The sequence below is a fragment of the Desarmillaria tabescens genome (assembly GCF_030435595.1).
Source record: "Desarmillaria tabescens strain CCBAS 213 chromosome Unknown EV420scaffold_207, whole genome shotgun sequence".
NCBI classification, from domain to species: Eukaryota; Fungi; Basidiomycota; class Agaricomycetes; order Agaricales; family Physalacriaceae; genus Desarmillaria; species Desarmillaria tabescens.
Window position 1 is genome coordinate 25,744 of NW_026848506.1, and position 27,633 is coordinate 53,376.

The window sequence follows — 27,633 nt, forward strand, 5'->3', positions numbered from 1 at the left end:
AAGTGCTACTTGCTTGCTACCTTCACCATGAATCTCCCCCCCATTACCTTCACCGCTTCTTTGAAACAATCTGATTTAATCCAGTCCCTATAGTCTGTCTCGTCCTTGAATTTGGTTCTAGTCCAGTCCAAATCGCTCCTGTGCATAACCGACACTCTAACAAGAGCATTATCCCCAGTTCGTGATATCCCAAGGATGCCCTCCGCCAAACTTCTGTACATTTTTGTGATCTGCTCGTGATAATTTGGATAGATCCATGTCCGCATATGGATAGACAAATTTATCTGCAGCAGATTCGCGCCTGCACCAGCCCCAGCAAGCTTGACACTTCCAAGTATATCGACCAGCATATGCCCATAACAATCGGTGCAGGATATGCTCAGGCTCTGCAGACACTGGCATGCTTTCAGATCTAATGAGACAGACCATAATCCGCCATCTGTTACAAAAGAGTCGGTGGGTTTTGCATCTGACGAAGTAAAGACCACTTACCATATATATGAATGTTCAGCTTCTTCAACGTATCGGTGCAGTTGCTCACCAGCTTCTGTGTTGCTAAAATATCCGTGTCATTTGTTGCCTTCACATATAATGCTGTCAGCTTAGAAGCTCTCGATAGCCACCGACTCAACATGACTATGTCGTCATCCGGCAACACATAAAAATGCACCACCAATACCTCGAAGTGTTGAACCGTCTCGTGCATGCCTGACGTGCTGATCGGAAAATCCACAATCTCTCCCGAATCGACTGCACGGAACACATCTCCACCCCCGTTCACCTCCATACAACTACCCACCAGTGCCAGTCTCCGGGTGAATGGGAATGCCTGTAGGAGGCCGAACATGGCTTCTGGCGTCATGAAGCAGTCGTGCCAATAAAGGGAGCGAACCTCCGAACTGAACAGCCCAGCAGGACGGGGTAAGGGCCGTAATATGGCTGTTTCGAAACCTAACCGTTTCGACTCTGGACAACAGCCTCAATACTTCCTGTATGTTCATGATGAAGTTGATGTCGTCTTCTTGATGTGAACGAATAGAAAGCTTTCGAGGTATGTCCTGCAGATGGCGTTGGGTTTCCTTCGAAAAGAAACTGATGGCAGACATGGCACAGTGCCATACCCATAGACCTCATGAAGGATTGGTGCAGTTGGAAGGGTGGGTGTCTATGTACACCTCTCGCAATGCGGTCCTTCGTGCAGGGAGGGAGAACCCTCTGCAAACGAGTGCGCAGTGAAGAGTGGTAGGGAGGTCATCATGACAGGCGTTGCTGACAAAAAAATCGACCAGCTCTTGGGGGATGTGTTTTCCGACTATGTCCATGTTTGATAAGTCGTCGATAAGGGTATTTGGTATATTCTATCCTATCAAGGTCCGTACTAATAACCCTCCTGCTCGTGTGCTATGTCGGGTCTTTGTTTTGTTCTGACCGAATCTTAGATCTCAATACGGATATACCCAATATGCAATATATATGCAGTCCCAGTATCTACTTGTCATAACCATGCAGAAGCTTGCCCAAGAGACGAGAGAGGCTATCGCGTCCTATGTCTCTACAAAGCCAGATTTGTCATCTTTGTGCATGACGAATCATGCCTTTGCCAATGCATGTCGACGAGTTCGTTACGCTACCATCCACCTTTCCGAAGCGCCTCCCTTTCCTCCATTGTTCTGTGCGGGTGACATCAAAGGATATAGCCACCGGTGTCTGGGGACCGTGGTAGCCGTCAGTCGTGCAATACGTTGTGATTTCCCTGAAGTCGGCAAAAACATTCGCAGGATTGTCTTCTTCACCGAATATCTCAAGACAATAGATGTAGATGCTTTAATCCAGCTAATAGAAACAGCACCATCTGTGATGGAATTTGTGTTTGTGGGCACCGACCTTGGCTTTTTCATGGGCTCACTCAGATTGCTGCTATCGTCCATGAAGATGCTGTTAACATTGAGGTTTAAAGGTTGTTCCATTTCCACCCAGACGCTAAATGCGATAGTACAAGGTGCGCGAATCACAATTGACGGAGAGATATATATCGTCGAACTGTTTTTCCATAGCATCGCTGCGTTTGACCACCTGCGACTTCGGGTGTACCAACGACTACAATATCACCATGGACGATGTGACGGTGGATACCCACATCGCTTTGGGTCAGCTACACCAACTACATGTGGGATTCTGCTCTGTAGGGTGGGAGGGCGACTTATTGTCGTACAGATGGCTTAGCGGGTTTACGTTCGAGTTCCTCCAGAACTTGGGTCTCCACCTTCACCACGAAGCTGATATTGACATGGCAAATATGCTGTTAGATGGCACTCTGGCTGTCATTCACTTGGACTTGTTGATATGGCATGAGACGTATTCCTTTCTTCACCCTGAGAGGTGCTGAATATCTGTATAGCGTACCATGCTCTAAAGCGTACTTCTAGTTGCAGTCGCTTATGTTTGAAATGCCTTAAACACTTACAAAATTGTGTTATTACAGTGCAAGGAGATCTGGCTCTAGGGCTCTTACAACGATCCCTCAGGACGCTGCCATTGCCTTCACTTGAATTCATTCAACTGCGCATTCTAAACATGCCTAAATCGTGGTGTCCTGGACAGTGGGTTGGAAAGTCTCCCGACTACCTTTCGATGCTGGATAGCATCCTGTGTGACATTGTCCACCCCAGATCCTTTCGAGGTATGGTCGTCTGCGGTACGCATGGAGGCATGGGAAAAGTAGATGATGAACGTCTGGCCGGTTGGATAAAACAAAGGTTGGTGCGATTGGCAGATGCAGTGGGCCGAAAGCTTTGCACTTCACATGATATACAGACTAGCATTGTATAGATTCCCTATAACGTCATGTTAACTTATCCAGTAACGTTTTACACGGTTGTTACCGAGAGCTTCCGAGAGAAGAGAGAAGCACACACGTGCTCAGTACTATTTGAATCACTGTTGCTTTTAGAACCCTTCGCTGCTAATTCTGCCTGTTATCTTTCTTGGTGACAATACACTCATGGATAAGCTCTCCCAAGAAATCATCGACCATATTGTCCATTTCCTGACATCGAAGCCAGACTTAGACAACTGCTCTCTCGTTCACCGATGCTTCCTCTCTGAATGTTGCCGCATTAAATTCCGTACCATCTCCGTTAACGAGACCATCCCGTGTCCTACCGGATATGTATGGATTTTGGAAACCACACGTTGGACAGCTAAAGAAGCGGCGGATAACCTTCAACGGTATTATCCAGATATCCATCGTTACGTCAGGGTGGTGCGTTTTTGTGGAGGGTCGGTCAAGAAAGAGGATGTTGCAGGGCTGATGGAGCTGTTCGTCCAGCTACCCCTTGCGACATCCTTCATTCTTGAAGGCTTTAGTGGAGACAGTGTTACTTTACCACAGTTGTCGGAACCCCTTCGGAAAATTGAGTCGCTAACATTCAGTCGAGGCATTGTTTTCGCCGATGATCTCAATAACCTACTGCCAGGTGAGTCCATCTAACTTTCTGTCTTCAAATATCTTGTTTACCAAGTTACTTGCAATCACAGTGCTGCCATCGTTAATTAAAATGACAATAGCTCCTTCAACCATAGTCGATGTCACAGCAGACGACATATCTCCGGAGACCCATGTAACTTTGGCATGTCTCAGGTCACTCGATCTTTCTATGCCAGAAGTAGAAGATGATTCCGTGCAGGAGAACTACGAATGGTTGCACTCGATATGGTTACCCACAATATCTGAACTACGCATACATTCCTATTGTGAATGGTGGTGCGAAAGGGCAAATTTCCTCATGGATGGACTCGGGCCCGACGTAAGCCACCTTATCCTTGATGTGTACCGTGCATCATTATTATATGTATTCCGCATTTATTGTTTCTCATTGGATGCACTTCAGCTTATGACTGTCTCAATTCACCTTGTCGACACAACAACTGCATCATAACTCTATCAAAACTATCGGGTTTACACAGTCTGTCCATTGTCACAGGCGACAACGGTCTCAAAATGCTGTCGCATTCCTTACGCAGCATTCCGAGGCCTACACTACGCAATATCAACTTAAACCTCATACACTTTCCATGTCGTTGGAACCCGGAATCCCTAGCTGATCTCAACGAAGTCGACAGAGCTATTATGGAAGTGATAGATTGAGACCGCTTCGTCGAAATGACGGTTCATTGCCAATTCTATCCTGAATCACTGGTACTCGAGAAAGGCGGCTGATAAGACCATTGTAATTGGATTTCTGGGTATGCAAAGTCTATTTGGCAAAAAGTCCTTTGTCCTTTCTGGTGCGGTCTCTTCTTTACTCCCGTTTCCTATATTGATCTTTGACTACTCTACAGATATCCAAATGTCAAATACAGTGGGGCAGGCCAGTACAATAGATTTTTCTTATTTACTCTAGGCATTCTTTCGGTTGAACATGAAAGAGGCACATGCCATTCATTCTGCTTTCTTAATTCGGCATTCTCCCAGTTACTTTTGTTTTTGTTTTGAAAATGAAAGATGTTTAATTTGGGCAATTTCTGGTATCGAGTGGCTACTTTGCAGTTCCTAAATAGACCAAACACGATCACCATGGTCGTTTCAAATATATACATATACGTAAGATACTGTAAGTTACGGCAGGTTCCTTCCAATCGGACATCATGGCAAGTTCCCAACCAGACAACCCAGACAACAAACGACACGGCAAGTTCCAAGTTGGCCTGCCCACTGAGATTTTTTTTCTGAGAAAATACTAAAGCGCCTGCTCAATATGCATTGTCGTCGGCCCACATCGCATCATGTCCTTCTCGAACACTCCTGTCGACATAGCAGAAAAAATTCTCATCTGGAGTATCGTCTTCCACGATGAATGCGATGGTATCGATGACCTTTTTTGCGCTGTATGCACTAGGCGAATGTCCTTGATGAGTCAGGGTTTCTTACATATGCTACGTCCTTATATGTGGAGGCATATGTCCATACGAGCTGGCACCAAGCTCATCACTCCGTCGTACCTATCGGTCCTTAACGATGCCCAGTCGGCCATTGATTTCCTTTCAACCAAAAAACATATCATCTCGTTTGTTCGGCAGCTCCACGTCATTGCCCCCTTTCCTCTCACCGCACCAAGCTCCCATTCTTATTCTTCCCGAGACGCCGTTACGGATTTGATGATGCTACTCCCCAACCTCCATACTGCAGCATTCTTCAATGTCATCTTAGACGAATTGCCCTGTCTACACAGGCAGCTGTGAGCACGTCAGAACCATGAAGCTCGTATTCTGCAGTTCGTCGGTGCTAGGAATGAACATATTCATGAGACATTTCTCATACCTGGACGCACTGCACATTTACTGGCCAGAGCCTATCCTCTCCCCTCTTTATTTCTATAACACCAAGTTCCTACGTGACCCAGGTCTTCCTTTCATCGATTGCATCCATCCATCCCGACTGCAGTCTCGGCCTGTCATTGACACGCTTGTAGTACAATCTACTACAGGGGCAAACCCTCTTGAGTGGTTTTGCAACCCAGATGCTGGTACGAACCCGGTAGCTTCAGAACGTTCCATATCAATGGTGGCGCTGCAAACCAGGATAATCTGGCTGCTTTCTTGAAGTTGGTAGGGCCTGCAGTCTGGGAGATAAGGTCCACTACCACGGGTAAGTAACCGAGACATTTTCATTACATAGAAGCTCAATCTAACATTCCTATGCAGCAGCTATGCCTTTCGACTTCTCGTATTCCACACAGTTATTCACCTTGAGCCTCGACATCGATATAATACATCTGGCACAGACCCATGCCTCCCTCCTTTCACTGCCAATGCACTCCAGCATCGACAATCTCACGATCATCTTCAGAGGACCATACTTCATTCCACAAATTCCAGCTATAATTCAGTCTATGCCCACCATCTTGCGATCGAGATGCCGCTGGTTGCGAGCTTTCATGATCATCTATGAGACCACTTGGTCAATCGTCAATGAAACGGAGTTTACGAGGTTAGCCTGGATACTTACCTCGGTGTTTGATGCTGCCTTGAGCCATGTCACGACCGACTTTCAAATGCGACAATCAGCAGACAGTGAAGAAGAAGGCCCCAAAATGGCACTCAAAGATTTATCTAAGCCCTTCTGCCGCTTGTTAAAAACAGTACCGGTGCTGGTAGAACAGCAGCGTTGTCTTTGTGATGGAACCGTTCTATCGGTGCTCGATTTGTACAGTTCTTTATTTCCATTTTGCACATACGCTAAATTAACATCTTTACGTGTAGGAATATGGAATCAGAAAAAAAGCTGGTCCGCGCCACATTGAATAAGTACTCGCTAGATGAGGTGAAGAGGACTTATGCATTTTCGGACATGGACATGGATCACATGGATTGAGAGTAATTATCACTTTGGATATGTTATCTGCCACACGTATTTTGATGTAGGATATTTTTAATGCGTGTCTGTTCCTGATAAACTATCTTCTAAAAACATATGGTCTTCTAATCTTATATTCATTCCGGCAGTTTTCAGTTCATTCTACTCAGATTTCAGTTCTAACATTGGTTTATCGGGTTTCCTTGTTACTCAGGGAATTTTGTTAATTTTGTTGTGGCAGATTACATTATATTCTCGTCATGGTGGCTACACAAATCTACAGCTATCTGCATCCCATAAGACTATACAATGGCTATTCAATTTCATGACCAGTGTACAGTCAGTTGTGCACTCACCACAAGTGAGTATAGACTCGTGATATTAGGACGCGGTCTTGAAAGGCCTTCCTCACTGCCGGCTTATTTTTAGGATGTACCATAATTGGCGCCCCATGACATACATCTCCATAGGTTTCTGGGCTGTCTTTAGCCATCCTTCTGGCCTCATCGTACGAAGCTTGGAACCCATCACCAAGCAAAAGGATGGCATACGCTCCAAATGAATTGACTTCATAAGCAACAGAGACTACCACTCCTTCCTTCCCATAGTCTTTGACAATGTTCAACATAGCGTATCCCAACGCAAGACATGGGTTGAAGCTAGACGAGTCCAGGATGAAGATGCATAATGCAATCTGAGCGCCATCGATGTTTGTTGTCATGACTTGTTCCGGTCGCAACCACAAATATAGAAAACTGTGTTCCATGTAAATTTCTGCCTCTTCAGGCTCCCAGATATCGAATATGACAGATCGTTTAGACTTCAAACAAGGTATTAGACGGACATTTGTGACATGGAAAAACAGATGTTGACATACCACCATTGCCGAAACTAAAACGTTCATCAAACTAAGAGGGACGGCAAGACTCCCAGCGACATTCAGAATGTTTAAAATGACGGGTTTCATTTCGAGAGTCCTGCTAACCACGATAACAGTGTCGTCGGTTGAGTCGTCCATGGTAACTGCAAGCGAGTAAGACGGTAAGTGGTTGCATTAGTTATTTATCACCTGAAGCGTCGGAATAAAATTTGAGACAGTATATATATTGAACTTGAAAACTGGGAGGTGTCATCGCTCTGGAATCTGGATAGGAGGTTGCTACACAAAATTTAGCACAGGCATACTCTTTTATTAGAAGGGCTGTTGGCAGAGTGGATGAACTTGACAGATAAATAGCAGTACTCTGGAGAGAGCCGCAGCCTTCAATGGATATTTTCGTACCGGTGCCGCAGCCTTAATGGATAACTCCGTCGGTAACATCCGATGATAATAATAATCTTAGATATTGACGTTGATCTAGATCTAGATCCTCATCTACTCATCACTGGAGGTGATTGCCAGCAGCTACTAGTGGTACTAAGTGCTAGTAGTATGCATATAAAAGGGGGGGGCAAGATAACTTACAAACAGCATCTGCTACCAAAACGTCGGAGTTAGATGATTTGCCGCTTGATCATATCATATAAATGTCTACTACACCGAGTCACCACCAGCATCGGGTTAACCTTCATCTTTGCTGAGAGTATGTCCCGAGCACACATTTCCCGTCATCATTTGGCTGGAAAACTTTTGGAGGGAGTGGCCACATTCTAACGGCTATCCAGAGTGCAAACTCAAAAGACGAAGAAATTGGAGAGGCATCTCTCATTGCAGTAGGAGATGTGCTTCCGACAAGGTTCTGGGCCGACAAGTTGGGTGGTTGGAAAAAAGATTTTGGTGCAATGAAAAATGCCAAGTTTTCGTTGCTTTTAGGAGAACCACAAGATGCAGAGTTCCGAAAAGACTGGGCAAATACTGTTGGTAGAATTAACGGAGCGACCTCTCAAGTCGCCACAAGCACCTCTGCATGTAGCTGCATTCAGACGGAGAATCATTCTACTCAAATCCGGTTTGGAGCTCCTGTTTTTGAGGCGTTGGTGAGGGTCGCTCTCATGTGAAGAACCTACGAGCACTAACTTGTTTTTGTGAAGGATCCTACAAACAGCGTGCTCAACGAAGTCATACAAACTTGGCCAGTGGAAGCAGAAGACCAAATGGGTCTCGACCAATTAAAGCAAACCCATCATGTCAATTGTTTAAAGGTTTTTGATACCGACGACTCCTCAGTACCTCCCCATAAGGTATCAGCATTGCTTAAAGGTACGAATGAATACATCTTTCAATAAAATCACGTCTTAATCAGTTTACAGGTGCCCTAGTAGAGGTACATTTTTCCATGCGCCATTGGAGCATTCACCACAATAACCAACCAGCACAGCACGCATTTTGCTGCACAATGCATCAAATATGTGTCCTTAAGCGTGCGCCTCCTCCCCTATCTAGTCCTTACAAGGGGAGATCACGTCCATATCACCCGCTACCTGCTAAGAAAGGGTCTATATTAAATTCAGGCTCTTTGCTCCCACCTGCTGAGATCCAATCTATAGAGAGAGAGCCGAGAGGGGTCTCGGCGTCTGCAAACATCGAAAATTTGCAGGTTTCCCATTCAGAATTAACCGATATTCATTCCTCTACCCAGCTGGCTCTGGGTCTTGCGGATAGAGCAGCCCGGGCCTCTCCTATTACACCTGCACTGGTGCGATCATCTACAAATCGTTCCGTGTTTCCATCATTCCCAATACCGGGTTCTGAGGGAGCAGTACGGTTGGGTATTCTGCAACAACTTACAGGTCCATCAACCGCGTATGCATCGCTTTTGGGACCAACAGGTCCTATGTCTGTAATTAATGATGGCATTGAAAACCTACCGTCTGTACATATATCGACGCCACAGGTATCATTCCTAGACCTAGACCAAAATATCCCAGTTTCTGCCAAGCCGATGCATGGCATGGAGGCTGCAGCCATGCACCCTGTGCACCCTCCCATATACGAGTTAGATGAGGGACACTGTGACCTGGAAAATAGCCGAGAGAGACAGCCAGACGCACCGACTGATGCAAATTTTATTGGACATGAATCGAATGGAGGAATCGGAGACCCGGGACCTTTTCAACAGGTATTGTATGAGCATGAGCGTGACGCCGACAGTTCACAGACACAAGTTAGTTCAACCAGCAGCCCACAGCCACAAGTTAGTACGTCCAGCAGCAGCAAAGGAAGGCAGAGTAACACGAAGGCCAAAAGGAAGAATAATGAGGGAGATGCGACAGAATGTTCGCTCCAACCTCGAGTTTCATACTCTTAAACTTCAGTAGATCTGTCTGCCATGTAATGATACATTGTTTACTGAATACAATAAGTGGTTGAACAAATATGTATGGACACTGTATCTGCTTATTTAGCCTCTTGACCTTAGCCTGCTCTTCACAACCTGACCATTGGAAGTTCCTAGGACAACTGATTCATCGGAGCTTAATCGCATCCTTACAACCGGTTTTACCTTTCTGCTGTGTCTAACCATCCATAGTTCCTTCTCCGTGCGATTGCATCTGACTTTGAATGCTCTTCTTAATTCTGAACGCCTCTCCTGAGCTTGCACATGGTGACAATGAATGAGTTTTGCATTTTTGGAACGAAGTATGGGTGTTCCTTTTTTGGTCAGCTTGATAAATCCCTGCTTAGCAGAATGTAAGGTGTATCCTATTAACATTTGCCTCAACGGATGGGCACAAGGCATATTATAAGACCTACCATGACACTTCCAGTAGCCAGGTTCCCATGTTCCGTTTTTTTTGGCCACATTTACAGTATCGCAGATACGACCCATGACATGATATTTGATGTCTTGAATCAGACGGTAGGTAAGAGGTGCAGGATTCAAGGCGTCGTGGCCAAGGTATTTGACGTAGTGAATGTACCTGCATATGCGTGTGTATGTGTCACGAGAAATCAAGATATATCCACTCACTGTCCGTTTCCCATCCTCTGAACTAATGAGACGCCGCAAAAGTCCAGAGGTCCCACGACCCACTCCGACTTGGTACGTTTGATAACCTGAAAATGAAGTTTAAACTGGCCGAACCTTCTCTGATAACACGGTACACACCTCTAGCAATTTACTCTCCTTGTCGAAATCCGATGCCTTTACCCATCTCAATGCATGTTGTACATTAGAAGGTATGTGATACAATGTCCATATGCCCGAAGATTCTTTAGTTTCATAAAGGCATGTTGTTCATTGCTTCTTCCTGGGCCCATAATCCGATATAAGAGCAGGTAACAAATGGCAGCTTCCGTCTGTACTCCGTAATCCCACCATAAGGGCATATAAACGTCAAAGGAGGTAACAATCGTCAGAGTTGAGCGTACCACAATCAAACGAGTCCCCTTCTGTAACGTATTTGAATCGGGGCCTATATGCTGAACTAAGGGGATCTTGATACTGGTCTTCGATAGTGACTAGGTCCTGCGCTATCAAATGCCAAAGATGACCCTGATGTCTTGCGTAAGGCAGCAATCGCGGTTGGAAAACGTCGAAACACAGGTCCATATCCTACAATATACTGTCAGAACATGTCATATTTATTTTTTTTGCAATGTACCTGAGACTGTTCAAAATCCCAGAGATCAAAGGCTCGGTCTGCTGTGGCGCTGACAGAGCACTTTGCATTGCAATAGATGTAGATATTGTCTTTATGGCTTATTTGATCTTCCAATGTAGCGCAAAGACCAACATGATCGTAGGACATTGCTCTTTTCAGTCTGAATCTGAAATCATCGTCAGCTTCATGCTATTTGTTATTCGAAGGATTGTGTACACATACTTGTTCTTCAAATGAGAACTAAAAAGGAACTGGTAAGCAGCCTCGCAAAGGCACGCCATTCTTGCTGGGCATCGTACCACCCCTCGAATCGGCATCCATGGAGGAAGACCTAACAACAACGGAAAACGGATAAAGCCTTCGCCTCCACCACGACTCGAAAATTACCTCACCTGCAAGGAAACAAAGGACACTAGCAGCATACATGCCAAAGGCGTCAAATGCCGTGTGATCAGATTTGATGGCCATCCATGTTGGTTCCATTGAAAGCCAATGCTTTCCACTGAACTTGACAGCTGAGGTGAGCCAGAAGTGGTACGTGTGTACTGAATAGTCCAAGACGGTGCCAGTGATAGTATATGGCAAGGATAGAGGGGAAGGAAACGGATTATTCTTACGGCTGTGCCACAAAATCTGACAAAAGACCAATACCAATGGATTAGTTGTGCTGCGCGTAAAGTAAAATGATATACACTACGCTGAAGAGGCTGGCTGTGGGCACCTGTGGAATAGTGAGCGGGCTAAAAGGCAAACCTCAAAAACCCACACACACACTCACACAACTACACAAACTACAATCACCCTCGTAAGTTCTAGAGGGAGCGATTATTCCTAATGCGATCCAACTATACTTCAATATCTCAAAGAGTTTCTCTTATTCTCAGCACTCTTAGCGAAGCTAAGCTTTCTCTAATGAATTCCTAAGTCTAGGAACTTTTTACAGGAAGGTCATTCACTGGCGCGACGCAACCTTCAAGGCAGATTTGAGTTATAATACACAAGGGACACTGATCCCAACAGAAACAGAGGCAATACATGCCGAAACTTTAGTGAGCTCGCTAAAAGAACACCACAGGCAAGCACTGACTTAGCCCGCTCGCTACACAACTGTATGTAGGGGTTCTCCAACTAACTCCCGCAGGTTATCTCGACTCAAGAACACTTCAGAAGTGCTCGGAAAACAGATTCAGAAACGGAACTTCAAACAGAACTGACACGGAACAGACTGAAACAGAACAGAACAGAACAGAACAGAACAGAACAGATCTCAGATTTCCACTTCAACACATTCTCCGAACAGACTTATCACACTTAACAGAACAGAAACAGCGTCACTGATTCATATTCACTCTGACTAAGTTCTCAAAAGTCTTATCAAAAGGGTATCTTGTATTTCTCTGAGTGAGCTCGCTAATTCTATGCACAGCTCGAAGTCACAAACTGATCCTTTGTTACAGTACTGCCTTCAACGCGTGCACGGGAACTCGGGGGCTCGAAACTTGGCCTCTACCTACTGTAACCAGTCTACTTATACTACAGGGGAATTAGAATTACAAACGTCACGCAGTACCCAGACTCCTACATGTGTAGCACGTTGCCACCGCCGCCTTACTGAGCATCCGAGTCGGACTTCCCAGTTTTAGTCTCATTTCTATAGTGAGCTCGCTAAACGCGTGCCAAGAGGTGCTCTCCCGACACCCGTGGGCTCGTTCTCTAGCGACCAACAGGTCTAGGCGCACGGAACTATCAGTTCTGGCGTATGTCATTCAGGCCTTCTTTCTTGGATTCACAGAGGCTTCTTGTAGACACGGCAACAAGTGAGTCTTCAAACAATGGGACTCAGAACAATGGAACGTGGGCTCGCAGACTTCGGCCAAAGCCCATTGCCCAAGCTCGTGCCGGTGATATCTGTCAGCTCGCTTAAGGATTTCCCCAGATTTTCAGGTATGGCGCATCACAGTTAGCGAGTGCGCTAAGTGTTCTCGGTGCCAGTGCAATCTTCAAGGTTTTATCTAGCTCCCGCGAGTGTGCTTGTAAGTTAGAGCCTAAGGCATTGGGTATAGGGTTTGGCCTTCTCATCACGCATGCCTGTCAGGTACAGTGCTGTGACTAAGTCCTGTTTAGAATCCCGTTGCTTCTTATGCCATAAGTTATATTCCATATCATTGCACCACGTAGCATTAGTGTCAACGTGTAGTTTTAGTCCGCTCGCTCACTATCTCTCAGTATGCGTGTAAAACACTCTAGATTGCAAAATTACATGCGTAAATAGGCTGCAGTCGCAACAACGCACTTCAAAAAGACAATCCCTGCTGTTGAAGGAGAGTATGTAGTCTCCAAAATCGAATGCTATACCTATACCGAAACCACGCCCTGCAGCTGGAAGAGGAACAATCTGGTGATCCCAAATGTCACGCGCGTACAAGTTGACGGAGGTGTGCAGATTCGGTCGAAGCTGTAAGGGAGTGGATGAGCAATGCAGGCAGATCAATAGAAGCATAAAGGATCCTACACAAAAGTAGCGATGCTTGGGAAACTCGAGTATATACCATCTCTGGTGGTATAGTGCCCCCATCAATCTCAGATCAGCCTCTAGGAAAGCGTCGGGACTGTCGTTCGTCGCGAGATCAGGTACAACCTTAGGATCAGGCCATATATTCTTGTGCCTGCTGGTGCTAGACGTGCCTCTGAAGATTGGGGTGAAATAACGAAGTTTTACCACCTAATAATGTAAGGCAAAGTTGCGCAAAAAAGCAATTACAAAACACAGTGCACATACAGTAGCCGCTTTGAGAGATTTGTCTAATGAACTTGCATCGAAGGAGTCGAAGGAAACTTCCTGCTCTTGTCCATCATTCTGCTTGAAATTGTAAGACTCCAAAGAAGCCTGTTTTAGAGACGGTAGTTCCTCCGTAGTCGTAGTTGGCTTTTTTTTCTTAGGCGAACCGGTTTCTTGAGATCACCATATACACCAAGCACCACTTTGTCCTTTAATTGATTTTGAGAGCAGTGATTTAGAAACGCAGCTACAAAATCGGTTTCGGGCCCTTCAGGCATGAGCGAGATGACATGAACATAATAAAAGCAAGTCTGACGGCTTCTTTGACAACTGATAATTTAAATTGATTAAATAATTCCGGAAATACGGTTTGAGGGTGCCCAACCACAATGGTGGGTAGCCACTGGATACAAAATCTGAAAGTATATATGAAGAAGACACCTGGATAGATAACTCGCTTGTTTGTAAACCCCTGAATTACTGTAAGATTTACAGCTATCCAACTGATAAAGGAAAGAGAACACATTCGGATCAAACCGGAGCATCGATTCCTCTCTCCGAGCAGGGCATTTTAGGGTGCACCGCCACCGACCCGTCCTCAGGTATGCAACAAATCTATAAAATACTGGATTTCACACGTGTAGCTATGCTATGATACTAGGGTACAAGGAAATACGGTGAATATCAGACATGGAGCTAATTTTTAATATGAATGACACCTGCTAAAAAGATCTGAACTTCAAAACACGCAATGTAAACACACACCGAATATACCCCTAAGAGCCTTTGCGACCCCTTTTGCATGTTGTGTACGCCAGCTGCACTGCCGCGATTGATATCCACACATGAGCAAGGATAGTTGGTAATGTGTGTCGTGTACCTCATGGATGCTCAACGCTTAGATGATAGGATGGCATAATTTTGTAATTTGACAGAGGGAACAAGTGGCAGGCAACAAGGGATCAATGAAGATGAGATGGGTAAAGAGAGGGGAGAGGCAAATGCCGCTCCAATGAAAGATGAGAAAATGGCAAACTCCGTTGCCACAATAATACCGTATTTCTGCCATCAACAATAACCCTGTAGTTCTCCTGCTCCCTTTGCACCCCTTACACCGGCTTATTCTGATCCGACAGAAACAGACAGCCTGGACACTGTCTTTCTGGAATACCCTTCTCACGCATCCAAAAACAAGTTTTCAGATAAAAACAGATATTTAAACGTTCTCTACACTCTACCAACTTTGCATTCTATTGACTTTGCGCACTCTATCAAACCTTTCCCCGCTTGTACAGCTCATGGAACATCTCACTGAACATAACGGCCTAATTTTCACTCTGAATGACGTTCATCGTTCCTACAGCTGGTCGGGTTACGATTACATTCCCACCATAAGAGGTGGGCTGGCTTTCAAGGTCCCCCAGAAAGGAACATATTCAGGCAGGATAGTTGAATATTCTAAAATTCCCGGGCAGATTGATTGGGTTAAGATGGTAGAATTGTGGTCTCTGAATGGTGATGGGTACACTTTTCCTTTCTTCCCTGGTGTCAAAGATCCGGACTTCCTCCCGTCTAACTTATCAGATACTTTCTACCCTCGTCTCGACGGTCATTTAGGCCCTTTTGACGTCACCGAGCATCCTCAAGAATACGATGCAGCCCAACCCTGGTTGCCGTTCATACAGCCGTATAGGAAACTGGTGGAATGGGCATGCGTGTTGCCAGCTTTGATACAGAAACAAGACAATGTCTGTGCTATGGATGAGGGTTTAGTCGGTGACCTCCTTCGTCGAAATTTTTGCTTGGACCTGCAGTTATGGCACGTTAAGGAAAAGCTTCATCACCGGAATAACGATGCGGTTCTAGTACTCCCAACCTTTCCTGAATGTGATACCATTCATCTCCTACTACGCGAAGCCTCTTACCCCAAGATGCTTGATTGCATCGTTGCTATTCAACGAGGTCTGCGTATCAAAGATGCGTGTATCACCTATCATTCACTCCCTCCCATGTCAAACTCCAATTCTTCATCCACTTCTTTCAGAGATAAACCCATTCCACCTGCGGATATGTCTTTTTTAGGCTTGTGGGGTAATGCGCTGAATAGTGAAGAACTCGCCTGGTATCATAACGTTGCAAAGGTACCTGTGTATTTTTCCCATGAACTCTCATCGGAAGAGATGGCTGACCTACTCAAAGCGTCCACTTATACTCCCTGTGATCTGACCATTTTCCACCGACGCTTTGGGCCCGGCTCTCCATACGACTCTTTCGCTGTTGAAAAAGCCGTCAATGCTGAAACCCATGCGTTACCATCTGGAGCATGCACACCAGAAAAACAGGTGTTCAAAAGTTGCACGCCTTTCTCTTCGAGCAGGATGCAAGGGTACAGCGAGATGAGAGAACCTCGTAGCGATAGGATGGTACAGGTCAGATTGGAAGCGAAGAACCGTGGCTACCATGACTATGAATGGAAAGGAGATCTTTCCCCTGTCTGGCATAGCGACGTAGCCTTGAGCTACCCCAGGAGGATGATATACAAGTCCAGAGTAGCGTTCATAGAAACACCGAGAGTAGAAGAGATTAGGACGCCGTTTGACCTATGGGATCATATCTACCAAGTCAAGGACGAGTCCACACTCTCAGACGAACAAGGACAGTGGTGTTTCTTGCATGCAAACAAGAACGACGCTCGCTTCGATGGGCAAATTCATAATACATGGTATGACAGACGGCGAAGCATGGCTATCCACTTCACTGTTCCTGATCATCTCACTTTCCCTTCTGGATTCATCATGCCCCAAGAACTAGTCAATATATATGGAGCCCCCCCTCCTCCTTGGAGGATTTACTCCCCGCTTGCTAACGGACACACTCTTTTACAAGAGGATGGCATCAGTTGGATGTACCCTCAGCTCGAGAATTGTTCAGCCGAGCACAAGCTTCCGATTCTTGACTCGAGTAGGTTACCCTTCATAAACAGTCCGGGCGTCACCTATCACACCATGTTCCACCTGTCACCTTCTGAAGTTCCTCCGCATTTTATTAGTATTGGTGTCATGACGGAGCCTGATCACAGCTTTGTCAGTACCGGGGTCATGACGATGCCACAATCCACCGGTTTTCTGAATACTATTTATGCGGCCCCCATAATAGTTGCTAACCCTCCTCAAGGACCATTCAGAGACCCTTGGCCTGATGCGATCAGCTCTGATACTGATGATGATGGCAGTAGCGTCCGAAGCAAAACCATGTCAACAGTATCGAGTATCGACAGTTCACAACCTTCATGACCTTCGGAAGATTCTCCAAGAGCTGCTCTTCGCCGCTCCACACGCGAGCTTCGCACCATTGCTTTGGGCCTGGAGACCATGAGCAAAAGGGGATAAGATGGTTGAGCACGTTCGGTTGTAGTAGTAGAACAGGAGTAGGAAGAATGATGGTCTAGTTGTACAATCGGTTCATTTATGCTTTGTTAGAGCATATAAATACAAATATCGGTCACAGTGGCACTATTATGAGAGGTTGTGTTATTACCAGAGAAGAATGTCATGGACGTGTTCAGCCTGGAAATATTTTTTAACGACATGTACACGTATGATGCTAAAACGCTAAACCTAATTATGACCCGCATGAGAAACATACTCTGTCCTCTCGCATCTCTTTCCTAGACTAAGACTAAGCGTCGTCATCATTTCCACTTTTCTTCCGCTTATCTCCTCTTAACAAATCATCGTCTGCCTTGCGTTTCCTCTTGATGACTATGAACTTGTCCCAAATTGCAGGCACTTTCAAAATATAGCAATATTGCTTATAGCAGGGTACTTGTTACTTATGTTTTGCATTTGTATTGGTAGATTTGGGTTCATCTGGCTTTGCTTTCTTTCCCTGACCTTTGGACACGGGATCGGTGTTGTTATTTAAATGTTTGAAGTCGAGTTCTGAAATTTTGTTATCGGCTACTTGTAATAATAAGAACAATGTACCAGAACACACCATCTTGTTTGATGGGTCCGAAAATATTGGCTGCCTTCAACTCCACATGACAATGAGAATTTCATATCGGCAACAACACCCTGAAGTGAACCAAATGGTACAAGTATTTTTACAGATTTCAACAACGCATTGAATGAGTCCCTTGTTGCAGCCGACAGAATCTATTCGATAGTGCTTAATCTGGTTTAGCTCAGACATTTTATGAGTGAATAAACCGGTGAATATCGACCTGGAAGGTTAAACACTTGCCTCGAATGTTAGCAAGCATAGTGAACTGCCCACTGCCTTTTCTGCATTGGACCCCATGTCAAGCTTACAACTTTTGTGGTCCTTGATGTCGAGAGGGTTGAGACAATGTTGCACAGTGAATTCCCTGAACATATTTTCGGAAGTTTGAGGGTACCACATACTGCTCGGTGGCAGTTTCAGGTGAATCCAGTATCTAGGTCATCGGACCAGGTCAGAACCCAAGTTAACTTAAGAAAAACATTCAAACATTTCTTTTCTTGAACATTTTGGCTGTCAGACAGAGTTCTGTGCTGGAATCCCTCTGCAATAACATGTCCATTGGTTGTTCGACAGATATCTGCTGTTGAAGGGTTCTGAGAACGGAAGTTGCTTGATTCCAATCATCCATAAAGATGGTACCCACAGGTGCTTTCACTGTGGAGGAGCCATTTCAATTTTGACAATGCTTTCGGATATCTCTCGTCATAGTCCCTCATACCAGAGAGTTTGTTGTACCATCCTCCTGGAAACGGTACGGTGATGAGAGAAACCATAGTAGGTCTGGTATGCTGGGTAACTTCTGCCGAGTTTGAACACAGTATGTCAGCATTACCGACATGGGACCAGTTTACAGAGGCTTCAAAGCCTCCACGTGCCAGATAGCACTCAGAAACTAGCAGCCTCCCTCGTTTCATGATTAAACCAAAGTTGTCAGGCATAGCGTCGATGATGTCAATATTCTGATACAGGAAGTGGGAGGGGAGAGGCAACCGTCCCTATATTGCACCCTCCATTGATAAACGTGCAACAACCGTGCCACAGGGATACATTTGGGATATATTTAGGTTTTAGGTTTCCGATGTTGTTCTTGCGGATCTTTCCACTTTTTTCTCACTATAGGTTTTTCCCAGCGGTAGTCCTATTTTCCAATGGTTATCTAACAGTATTTGTAAAGGTAAACACTACGCTACTAAATGAGATGAGATTTCATGACAGTATCAGATAGCAGAACATTTTAGTACACTCCCGATTCATTTTAACGCAAAAAATAGCTTCACTATCTTAGACGCTCTCCTTCCATCAACTTTAACCGCTGGACTAGTCTTAGGTCTGAACCCTATATCCTCCGCCCATTTTCTGATGACATCTCTGACGAAAAGATTATAAGATGGTGGACTCCTGATGCGGGAGGTGCAGAGAGGGCATCCAGCGGGTGAACCAACACCACGAGCAGAATGAGGCGGCTTCTCCTGGTGAGTTTTTAGGTGCCGAATTATACAGTGTGCACAGAAGTTGTGCCCACACGTTAACCTAAGAATAACATGGGTCATTGGTACCTATATAGCAACATATGTGAATGAACAAGGTGCGTACGCCATGGGCACCCACATACACTCCCTACACAGGCCGCATTGATATTCTACCGGAGTCTCTACTATAAGCATGAGCATCTCAATTGACAACGTACAGTAAAATATCACTATCACCTCTGGTATCCTCTTCTTTTCCATCGTAGTCAATATCATCGATATCCAAGGGCATATCTCTAGAACCACCGTCAAACGCTTTGAGATAGCGGTTTACAGTATCGACATTATTGGGTGCAAGCCGAATGAGCAGTCTATAGCCTTGAAAAGTGCGAGAATAAGCATCTCTGATGCGAATTGAGATACGCTGTGGATTATTAGCCATGATTAGAAGAAAGGTAAGCTCATGATTTATTTGAACCTCGATGCGCTGTTACGGTTTATTCATTTCTTTCTCTTTTTCTTATGTATTCACGATTACCCTATGCTGCGGTGTTGATCGGACATTCTCACCGTACTATTTTTAGTCTACTCAACGTGTATTTAAGTAGAGCCTCAGCTGGTCTAAACCCCAGCTTCGGCTAAGGTTTAATCTACCTATCATCGAACTCCGTTCTTCGTGACTAAGTGTCCATCGACTTTCATCGCCTTTGACCTGTTAGAGCATCGTCTACCGAAGTGCGAGTAGCGATCCTAACACGATCTAAGTCGATAGAGTTAGTGGCTAACATTTAGCCGAAGCTCGCTCTACGTTGCTCAGCGTCACTTCCGAGAAAGAGCGCTGCCCAACTCTTTGACGAAATATCATCTTGCTTGACCAGAAGAGGTCATCGCCTGCGTTCGTGTGGACAACCCGGTGCTTGTCAACGCACAGCGAGTGGACCGACGGAAAAGCACTCACTTTCAAAATTCATCCGATACACTTCCTCGTCGCAGTAGTCCTTTGGGTAATCCCCTTCCGACTACTCCTTCTTGCGCTCGTGGTCGATCTGATTTTTGAATTCATCCTTTTCGACGACCTCATCCTTGCAGTCTTTTTGACTGTATCCCTGACCCTCGTCCTAATCGGACTCGGGATATCGGCAGTGTTGCTAGCAGGTCTGCTAGTTGCCCTGTACACGTTATACCCCCGCCTCGTTTAAGGACGCCACGTATCCCAACACGAAACCCTTTATTTTCGCCCTCCAGCTCGCCTCCATATTAACAATCGCCTTGTTAATAGTGACGAGCTCTCCATCCGACGAAACCTGCGAAATCCAGTTAATGAGCAGCTCCAATTACGAGACTGACCTTAGCTTGATTATCGCACTCCTTATCGTCCTCACCATACTTGCTGTTTATCAGCTTGCATGGTCAAATCGTCGACTTACGCCAAGGATCGATCCACTGACGGATGCCCTGGTCAGAATCCATTCTCGCCGTCTTCGCGACTTTTATACTCTTTTTCTTCTCCATTACTTTGTACCAACTTCGCCGTTGTTGCCAGCGGAGACAAACCCGCGCACGACTGCCATTTCACTACATCCCGAGCGCCCCGGCCTATCCACCGCCGGTAATAGACATCCCATCGGCCTCTCAGCAGACGATCGGAGATGTCGAATCCAACATCTCAGGGGGACCTGGAGGGTCCCTTTACGCATCGTCGCGACCCAGTTCGCGATCCTCAGAGTCGAGCACAGACTCCTACAGAAGCGCCTCCAGCGCACCAGCAGACTCCATCGACATCACCGATACCCGGAGCGTACTCCTCGACCGAGGAGACTCGCCCTTACCAGGTCTCTTCGACCAGTCTCCAGTCCAAAACGAGTCTGGCGACGACAGAGACCGAAGACAAGGCACCAGGCATCTGGTCGAGGGCGAAGAAAGCCCTGACACCGAGTTCGAAGGGGACGAGCTCACCGAGTGGGAAAGAACCCGACTCGACGACATCCTCAACAACCTCTACGCGAGCGAGGAGGAAGATGCCGCCGATACCGGAGGCTCCCACTCAGGCTGGGGACACCAAGGCACCTGGGAGGAGGTCCGTGACAGAAGGATCCAGGCAGACGATGCAAGAGACCGCGCAAGGATGGCGCGCAACAGAGGTCGCCGAGACGACTTCTACGACGATCCCGGAGAACTTAGCCTCGGGGCCTCCGCAGCTACCACCGGTCCAGCTCACTCACAGCTTGTTTCAGGGGCCTGGCCAACCGATAGAGGACCCCCGGTCGCCTGGTACCCCGACACCAGTTGGGTCTACGCCGACGACGGGGAAGAAGCTCCTGTGGCCGGAGTCCCGACCGGCGGAGAGCCCGACCCGGTCGTTGAGAGGTCCGAGACCACAGCTACTCCCTTCCCCCGTCTCCTCGAATGAGCCGACGAGTGGGGAGCTTTGGAGCGAGTTCCCAGATTACGACGCCGAGGAACTTGGAACAGTTACCTCTGCCGAGCGACTCGCCGGAGTCTCCAACTGGGAACCGTCAGTCTCGTCGCGAGCCTTCGCCGACCCCGTCCCAGCGTCCCAGCGTCCTTGGCCGCTCCTCTATCACACGTACGTCGAGTCCCTCCGACTCCCTCGAAATGTCCGGGAGTCCCCAGAAATTCAGGCCCGAATGGACCGAGGCCGAGCGCATGATGCACGCATCCGACGCGCCGAGGAGGATGCCCTCTACGGGCCCAATGGCTTCTGGGACTTACCCGTCGAGCCCGACGCCACTCCCGCCGAAATCGATAACCGGATACGAGCCGCTGCCGTTCGCTACACCGGATACGCCCGGAGGGCAGGGACAGACCTCGAGGCTAGAGCCCGAGCGTGGAGAGTCTATCAGGAAGAGATCTCCAATGAGGACTCCGACATCGGGAGGTGGAGAAGAAACAAGGAAATCGACAGAATCGCCCGAGAGAGGAAGGAGGCTGAGGATGCCAAGTCGACCCCCAAACCAGGCCCTGGAACCGACGGTAATGACGGCGGTGAGACAGGTCCTTCTCCAGGGGCCAGTGCCTAGGCCGGGCATCTTCGAGTTGTTACCCTGGCACGGACTATATGAAATCATGATGGAAGACATGGAAAGAGACCCGCAGTGGCTCTTCTCCGAAGCAGGAGAGGATTATCGCCACGCGAAAGGCCTGGGGGATATATATCTAATGAGAAATATCCTCGAAGTAGAGACATGGCACCGAGCTGCCATTGTCTGGAACCTGGTGAACCCGACGGCTCCTCAACGACCATGCGAACCCTATCGGCGACCGCAGCCTATGCCAGCGCCCGTCGACATGGAAGGATTCTTCCCGGAGGGGTTCTTCGGAGGCGCAGGAGGGGACGACGACGACCTGGACGACTCAGGCGCCGGGCCATCTCGCACCGATAAAGGCAAGGGGTCTACGGTTCCCCCGATGCCACCAAAACAGCCGTACTACCCGGACCCCGCCGGGTACCCACCTCCAGGAGAGAATCGCAACCTACGATCCCTGTCACGACCGCCTAAACCGCCGGTACCCCCGCACGTCCCATCCCCACCGGACCCAATCCCACCGTGGCAGTTGGCGCCCTGGGGGAACTAATAACCCCTGGAACGACGTAAAACCCAAGCTGGTAACGCAGCCCGAGTACTTTACGGGGGTGTCATCCGACATCACCCGTTTTCTCCACCATTGCGAGGTGTACTTCGCGGTATTCCCCATGTACTACACCATGAATGATCAGGGGCATAACCCCTATCGTATCACGTTCACTCAGGGATACCTCCGTGGAGACACGCAGCAGTGGTGGGTAGATCAGTACTACCGATATCGGGACCCGCAAGGTCACTGGAGATTCCCCACTTGGGCGGAATTCTCCGAAGATCTTACGCGCGAATTCCGCGAGGTGGCCGAGTTGACCATTTGGAAGGCGGAGTGGAAAAAGATCCGACAAGCGGACTTCAAGTCCGCTGTCGAGTTCTTTGCCAAGTTTGAGCGGTTGGCCCACAAGTGCGAGGAGTTCGGAGACGAGAAGCAAATGTTCGAAGCGGTAGAAGCGGCGATAAGGCCAACGGTGCGAAACACGGTTATGCATGGGGACAACGAGCGCCCCACAACCTACGCACAGTGGAAGGCGCGAGTCCTAAGGATCGACGCCAATTACAGGTACGGAGTAGCCCAAGGACTGGGCAGTAAGTCCTCCTCGAACCAAGGCGGTTCGGGTCGAGGCAATCAATCGAAGGGAAGCGGGTCGGGTTCCGGGGGCGATAAGAAGGACGCCACTGGAACCACCTATGGAGGTGCCGGGCAGCCGATGGAGATCGACAAGCTGCGATCCGACAAGCGATGCTTTAAGTGTGGGAACACAGGGTGGAGCCCGAAGCATAAATGCCCTGACGACAAGTCCAAGTGGCTTCCCGTCAAACTCCCACCTCGTAAAAAGCCCAACGTCGCCCGCCTTCGCCAATTACTCGCTGAAGCCGAGAAAGAGGAACTTGCCCCCACTACAAAGGTCGAGGAAGCAAAGGAAGAGAAGAAGAAGGACGAGAAGTCGTCAAAAGACGAGCCGGCGTCGAAATAAGCAATTCGACGGCGTCGGCAAAGGACTTAGTTTCTTGTGGTGCGCACTCATGTACTTCTAGTCGGACTTATACTACGTATGTAGGTACTCCGTTCGAACAATATATCAACTTTTTTGCCACGTTACCAGTTGAAGAAACTAAGGAAGAAGAATTGCAAAACCCCGATGGCATAGGAGGGGATTCCCGCCACTCGGCGCAGCCTGCGCCCAGTACTGAACCCCTAGGGGCTGTCCGAGCTCAGGAACCCCCGGCCGACCGCACAGGGAAAGCCCCTCGAGGGCAGAGCCCCCTAGGTCGTGTCTCGACTGCACCCTTGACGAAGGGAGGTCAGCCCGGAGAGGGAGAAAGGCCATCAGTCCAGCCTGTTGGGCCTGCGTCTTCGTCTGTGGAGGCGTCTGTTCCAGCAGGAAGCGTTGGAAAAGCAGCTGAGGCCAGGAACTCGAGGGACCACCTGCCCCTAGTAGCCAAGGGACACCCAACGGCCAACAGTGCAGACCCCCCGAGGGAGCCGATATGTGTGCGTCCGCAAAGGGCAACCCGAAGTACCGCCGGGTCTAGGAAGAGCAATAAGCACGGATCTACAGTAGGGGTTACAACGCCACGCACAAGCGCCCGTGGCCAGGGCCGAACACAGGGCAGCGAGCCCTCCCCTACCACCTCGACTTCCAAAGGCGCCCAAGTGCCGCCTCTGGACCTTTCTCGTCCAGGTGACCAAATGCCACTTCGAGGGAAGACCCCTTCAGTCTCGTTAGAAGAAGTCGAAGATGAAGAGGCCCATTTACGATCCGATATACCAGTCGTAACCCCTAGGAGGCCATCGTCCCCCGCCGTGTCCCTCACCGCGAATGCCAACGACAAGAAGGTATTTGCGGCAATGTACTACGAGCCCCATGGCATCCTGTGGACCCGCCGAGCGCTACGAATCGCCCGAGGGGATGCGGTGGCTCGCGCAGTCCTTAACGGGTGGATACACCCTCGACGCCATGAGGAAGTGACAGACCAGTTATGTCATCAGCTAGAGGAACAGACCGAGACGGCCGCACAGGCCCGAGAACGATGGCAGTGGATGGAAGATCTACAAAGACCCCCCATGTACATAAGGGGAAGGAAAGGGCGTAACGTGTCAATAAAAGTACAGTTGGAGACGTTGGACACGAGAGAGATTCACCCTGTAAGCGCTCTAGTGGACAGCGGCGCTACTGGAAGCTCGATCGACCGGGCCTGGGCCCAGACTCATGACCTGAACCTGAAAAAGGCGGCCCGACCTGTTCCGGTGTACAATGTCGATGGCACCCGCAATAAAGGAGGAGACATCACGGAGTATGCCGAAGTGAGGCTACGAATTGGAGATCACGTGGAGCGGATCGAGCTCGCCGTAGTCGATCTAGGTTCCACGCCACTATTCCTAGGGCATGACTGGCTACAACGTCATAACCCGCTTATTGACTGGGACACCGGAGCGGTCACCCTTGCCCAGTGCACATGCAGAAAAATTCCGTTCTCTCTCCCCGACACCGACCCTTCGGCTCGATGGGACGAGTATGAGGAAGGGGATACCATCCTTGTAATAGACTTCGAGGAGGCTTTCCATGTGCGTGCCATGGGGACCAAAGCCAACGAACTGGCGGCCCAAGCTAACGCCAAGAAAGTCACTAAGTCGTTTGAGGAGATAGTACCCGAAGAATATCAGGAGTTCAAAGATATCTTCGACAAGGAAAACTTCGACGAGCTACCCCCGCGTAAACCCTGGGATCACGCCATTGAGCTAATCCCCAATGCTAACGCCAACCTGGATTGCAAGGTGTATCCCCTCAACCACACCGAGCAGGAAGAACTAGACAAGTTCTTGGACGAAAACCTAACTACGGGCCGAATCCAACCTTCGAAATCCCCCATGGCGTCACCGTTCTTCTTTGTTAAAAAGAAGGATGGCAAGCTACGCCCAGTTCAAGACTATCGAAAACTCAACGAGATGACGATCAAGAATCGTTATCCGTTGCCTTTGATTGGGGAACTCATGGACCGATTGAAGAACGCCAAATATTTCACGAAGTTGGACGTACGTTGGGGGTACAATAATGTACGAATCAAACAGGGAGATGAATGGAAGGCGGCCTTTCGTACGAACAGAGGCCTCTATGAACCATTGGTAATGTTCTTTGGGCTTACCAATTTGCCCGCCACATTCCAATGGATGATGAACGACATCTTCAAAGATCTCATAGCTGCCGGAGAAGTTTCTGTGTACTTGGACGACATTCTCATCGCCTCCAAGACAAAGGCAGGCCATAGGAAAATTGTACGAAAAGTCCTCCAAATTCTACGGGAAAACCGCTTGTTCCTCAAAGCGGAGAAGTGCGAGTTTGAAGTAGAAGAGACCGAGTACCTTGGGGTGATTATCGGTGAAGGGAGGATTCGCATGGACCCCGTCAAGATTGCGGGTCTACTGGACTGGCCAGTTCCTCGAAGGAAACAAGAGTTGCAGTCGTTCCTCGGATTCTGTAACTTCTATCGACGGTTCATTCGCGACTACAGCAAGCACGTTAGACCCCTGACGATGCTCACCGGCAAACAGGAGTGGGTATGGGGAGAGGCCCAGCGAAAGGCATTCGAAAAGCTTAAAGAGCTATTCCGGGAGGACGTGGTGTTAGCAATCCCGCTCGATCAGGGACGGTTTCGCGTAGAGGCCGACTCGAGCGAAGGGGCAATAGGCGCCGTACTCTCTCAGTGGCAAGATGAAAAGTGGCGACCGGTCGCTTTCCTTTCCAAGGCCCTTTCGGTTACAGAACGTAACTACGAAATCTACGATAAGGAGCTGTTGGCCATAATGATCGCTCTAGAGGAATGGCGTCAGTACCTCCTCGGGGCTGAAGAGGACTTTGAAATCTGGACCGATCACTCCAATCTCCAGTACTTCCGCAAACCTCAAAAACTTAACCGACGGCAAGCTCGATGGGTTACCGAATTGGCGGAATATCGGTTTAATCTGCATCACAAGCCCGGGGCTCAAAACCGTAAGGCCGACCTTTTATCAAGGAGGGCGGATCACGACCAAGGAAAGGAGGATAACCGAGACATAGTGGTCCTCAAAGCCGAGCATTTCAGGGCACTGGTTATGCCCACCGCAGAGGAACTTCACGAAAAAATCAAGACAATCACGCACGATGCTCGACGTTGGGACAGAGGAATCTCAGATTCCCTTAATCACGAAAAAGGGATATCTCGGGAACAGGGGATGTTGTGGTACGACGGACGCATTTATGTGCCCGTAGACCACGAACTCCGAGGGCAGATCATTGCCCTCAAACATGACCATGCTACCGCTGGTCATCCAGGTATCGAGAAGACCAAAGAATTGATACTCAGAGACTACTGGTGGCCCCGTATGCGTCGAGACATAGAAGCCTATGTGAAAGGGTGTGACGTCTGCCAACGAACCAAGGTGGATCGTCGCCCAAAAAGAGCCCCCTTACATCCAAATGAGATACCAGATCGCCCGTGGACTCACATCTCGGTAGACATGATTACCAAGCTACCGAACTCTAAAGGTTTCGATTCCATCCTGGTCATCGTCGATCGGTTTTCCAAAACGATTATCCCAATAGCATGCACCGAGGAACTTACCTCTCTCGGTTTTGCTAAGATCTTGAGGGATCATATCTACGTTCCCTATGGGGTAATGCCCGAGAAGGTCATTTCAGACCGCGGCTCGGTATTCGTCTCCAAGTTCATGAAAGAGTTTTATGCTCTTATTCACGTAAAAGGCAATCCCTCCACCGCGTACCACCCACAAACAGACGGCCAAACGGAAAGGGTCAATCAGGAAATCGAAAAATACCTGAAAATGTTCGTCAACGACCGACAAGATGACTGGAGCGAGTGGCTACCGTTGGCAGCCTTTAC

General features: G+C 48.0%; 8 protein-coding genes across 8 annotated transcripts; 4 read left to right on the forward strand and 4 right to left on the reverse strand.

Moving 5' to 3' along the window:
- Positions 1–5: 5 nt before the first annotated feature.
- EV420DRAFT_1654355 (uncharacterized protein) lies at positions 6–862 on the reverse strand (the record flags this gene model as incomplete). The annotated part of the gene is made up of 2 exons (XM_060478808.1): positions 6–439; positions 493–862. 2 exons carry the CDS (start codon positions 860–862, stop codon positions 6–8), a joined length of 804 nt encoding a protein of 267 aa, XP_060321583.1.
- A 641-nt stretch (positions 863–1,503) lies between these two features.
- On the forward strand, positions 1,504–4,104 carry EV420DRAFT_1488929 (uncharacterized protein; the record flags this gene model as incomplete). The annotated part of the gene is made up of 7 exons (XM_060470669.1): positions 1,504–1,999; positions 2,055–2,147; positions 2,483–2,695; positions 2,861–2,922; positions 2,951–3,476; positions 3,583–3,806; positions 3,967–4,104. The coding sequence occupies 7 exons, from the start codon at positions 1,504–1,506 to the stop codon at positions 4,102–4,104; spliced, it is 1,752 nt and encodes a 583-aa protein (XP_060321584.1).
- A 681-nt stretch (positions 4,105–4,785) lies between these two features.
- Positions 4,786–6,373, forward strand: EV420DRAFT_1488930 (uncharacterized protein; the record flags this gene model as incomplete). Its single annotated transcript, XM_060470670.1, has 5 exons — positions 4,786–5,237; positions 5,275–5,525; positions 5,612–5,647; positions 5,704–6,205; positions 6,262–6,373. 5 exons carry the CDS (start codon positions 4,786–4,788, stop codon positions 6,371–6,373), a joined length of 1,353 nt encoding a protein of 450 aa, XP_060321585.1.
- A 224-nt stretch (positions 6,374–6,597) lies between these two features.
- Positions 6,598–7,373, reverse strand: EV420DRAFT_1488931 (uncharacterized protein; the record flags this gene model as incomplete). Its single annotated transcript, XM_060470671.1, has 3 exons — positions 6,598–6,657; positions 6,816–7,175; positions 7,233–7,373. The coding sequence occupies 3 exons, from the start codon at positions 7,371–7,373 to the stop codon at positions 6,598–6,600; spliced, it is 561 nt and encodes a 186-aa protein (XP_060321586.1).
- Positions 7,374–7,653: 280 nt separating this feature from the next.
- Positions 7,654–9,603, forward strand: EV420DRAFT_1654359 (uncharacterized protein; the record flags this gene model as incomplete). The annotated part of the gene is made up of 5 exons (XM_060478809.1): positions 7,654–7,669; positions 7,717–7,769; positions 8,021–8,332; positions 8,387–8,555; positions 8,606–9,603. 5 exons carry the CDS (start codon positions 7,654–7,656, stop codon positions 9,601–9,603), a joined length of 1,548 nt encoding a protein of 515 aa, XP_060321587.1.
- A 93-nt stretch (positions 9,604–9,696) lies between these two features.
- Positions 9,697–11,047, reverse strand: EV420DRAFT_1488932 (uncharacterized protein; the record flags this gene model as incomplete). Its single annotated transcript, XM_060470672.1, has 6 exons — positions 9,697–9,998; positions 10,050–10,216; positions 10,267–10,352; positions 10,405–10,508; positions 10,668–10,851; positions 10,901–11,047. The coding sequence occupies 6 exons, from the start codon at positions 11,045–11,047 to the stop codon at positions 9,697–9,699; spliced, it is 990 nt and encodes a 329-aa protein (XP_060321588.1).
- A 3,930-nt stretch (positions 11,048–14,977) lies between these two features.
- On the forward strand, positions 14,978–16,972 carry EV420DRAFT_1654361 (uncharacterized protein; the record flags this gene model as incomplete). The annotated part of the gene is made up of 1 exon (XM_060478810.1): positions 14,978–16,972. The coding sequence occupies one exon, from the start codon at positions 14,978–14,980 to the stop codon at positions 16,970–16,972; it is 1,995 nt and encodes a 664-aa protein (XP_060321589.1).
- A 1,962-nt stretch (positions 16,973–18,934) lies between these two features.
- On the reverse strand, positions 18,935–19,595 carry EV420DRAFT_1488934 (uncharacterized protein; the record flags this gene model as incomplete). Its single annotated transcript, XM_060470673.1, has 2 exons — positions 18,935–19,214; positions 19,372–19,595. 2 exons carry the CDS (start codon positions 19,593–19,595, stop codon positions 18,935–18,937), a joined length of 504 nt encoding a protein of 167 aa, XP_060321590.1.
- Positions 19,596–27,633: the final 8,038 nt, after the last annotated feature.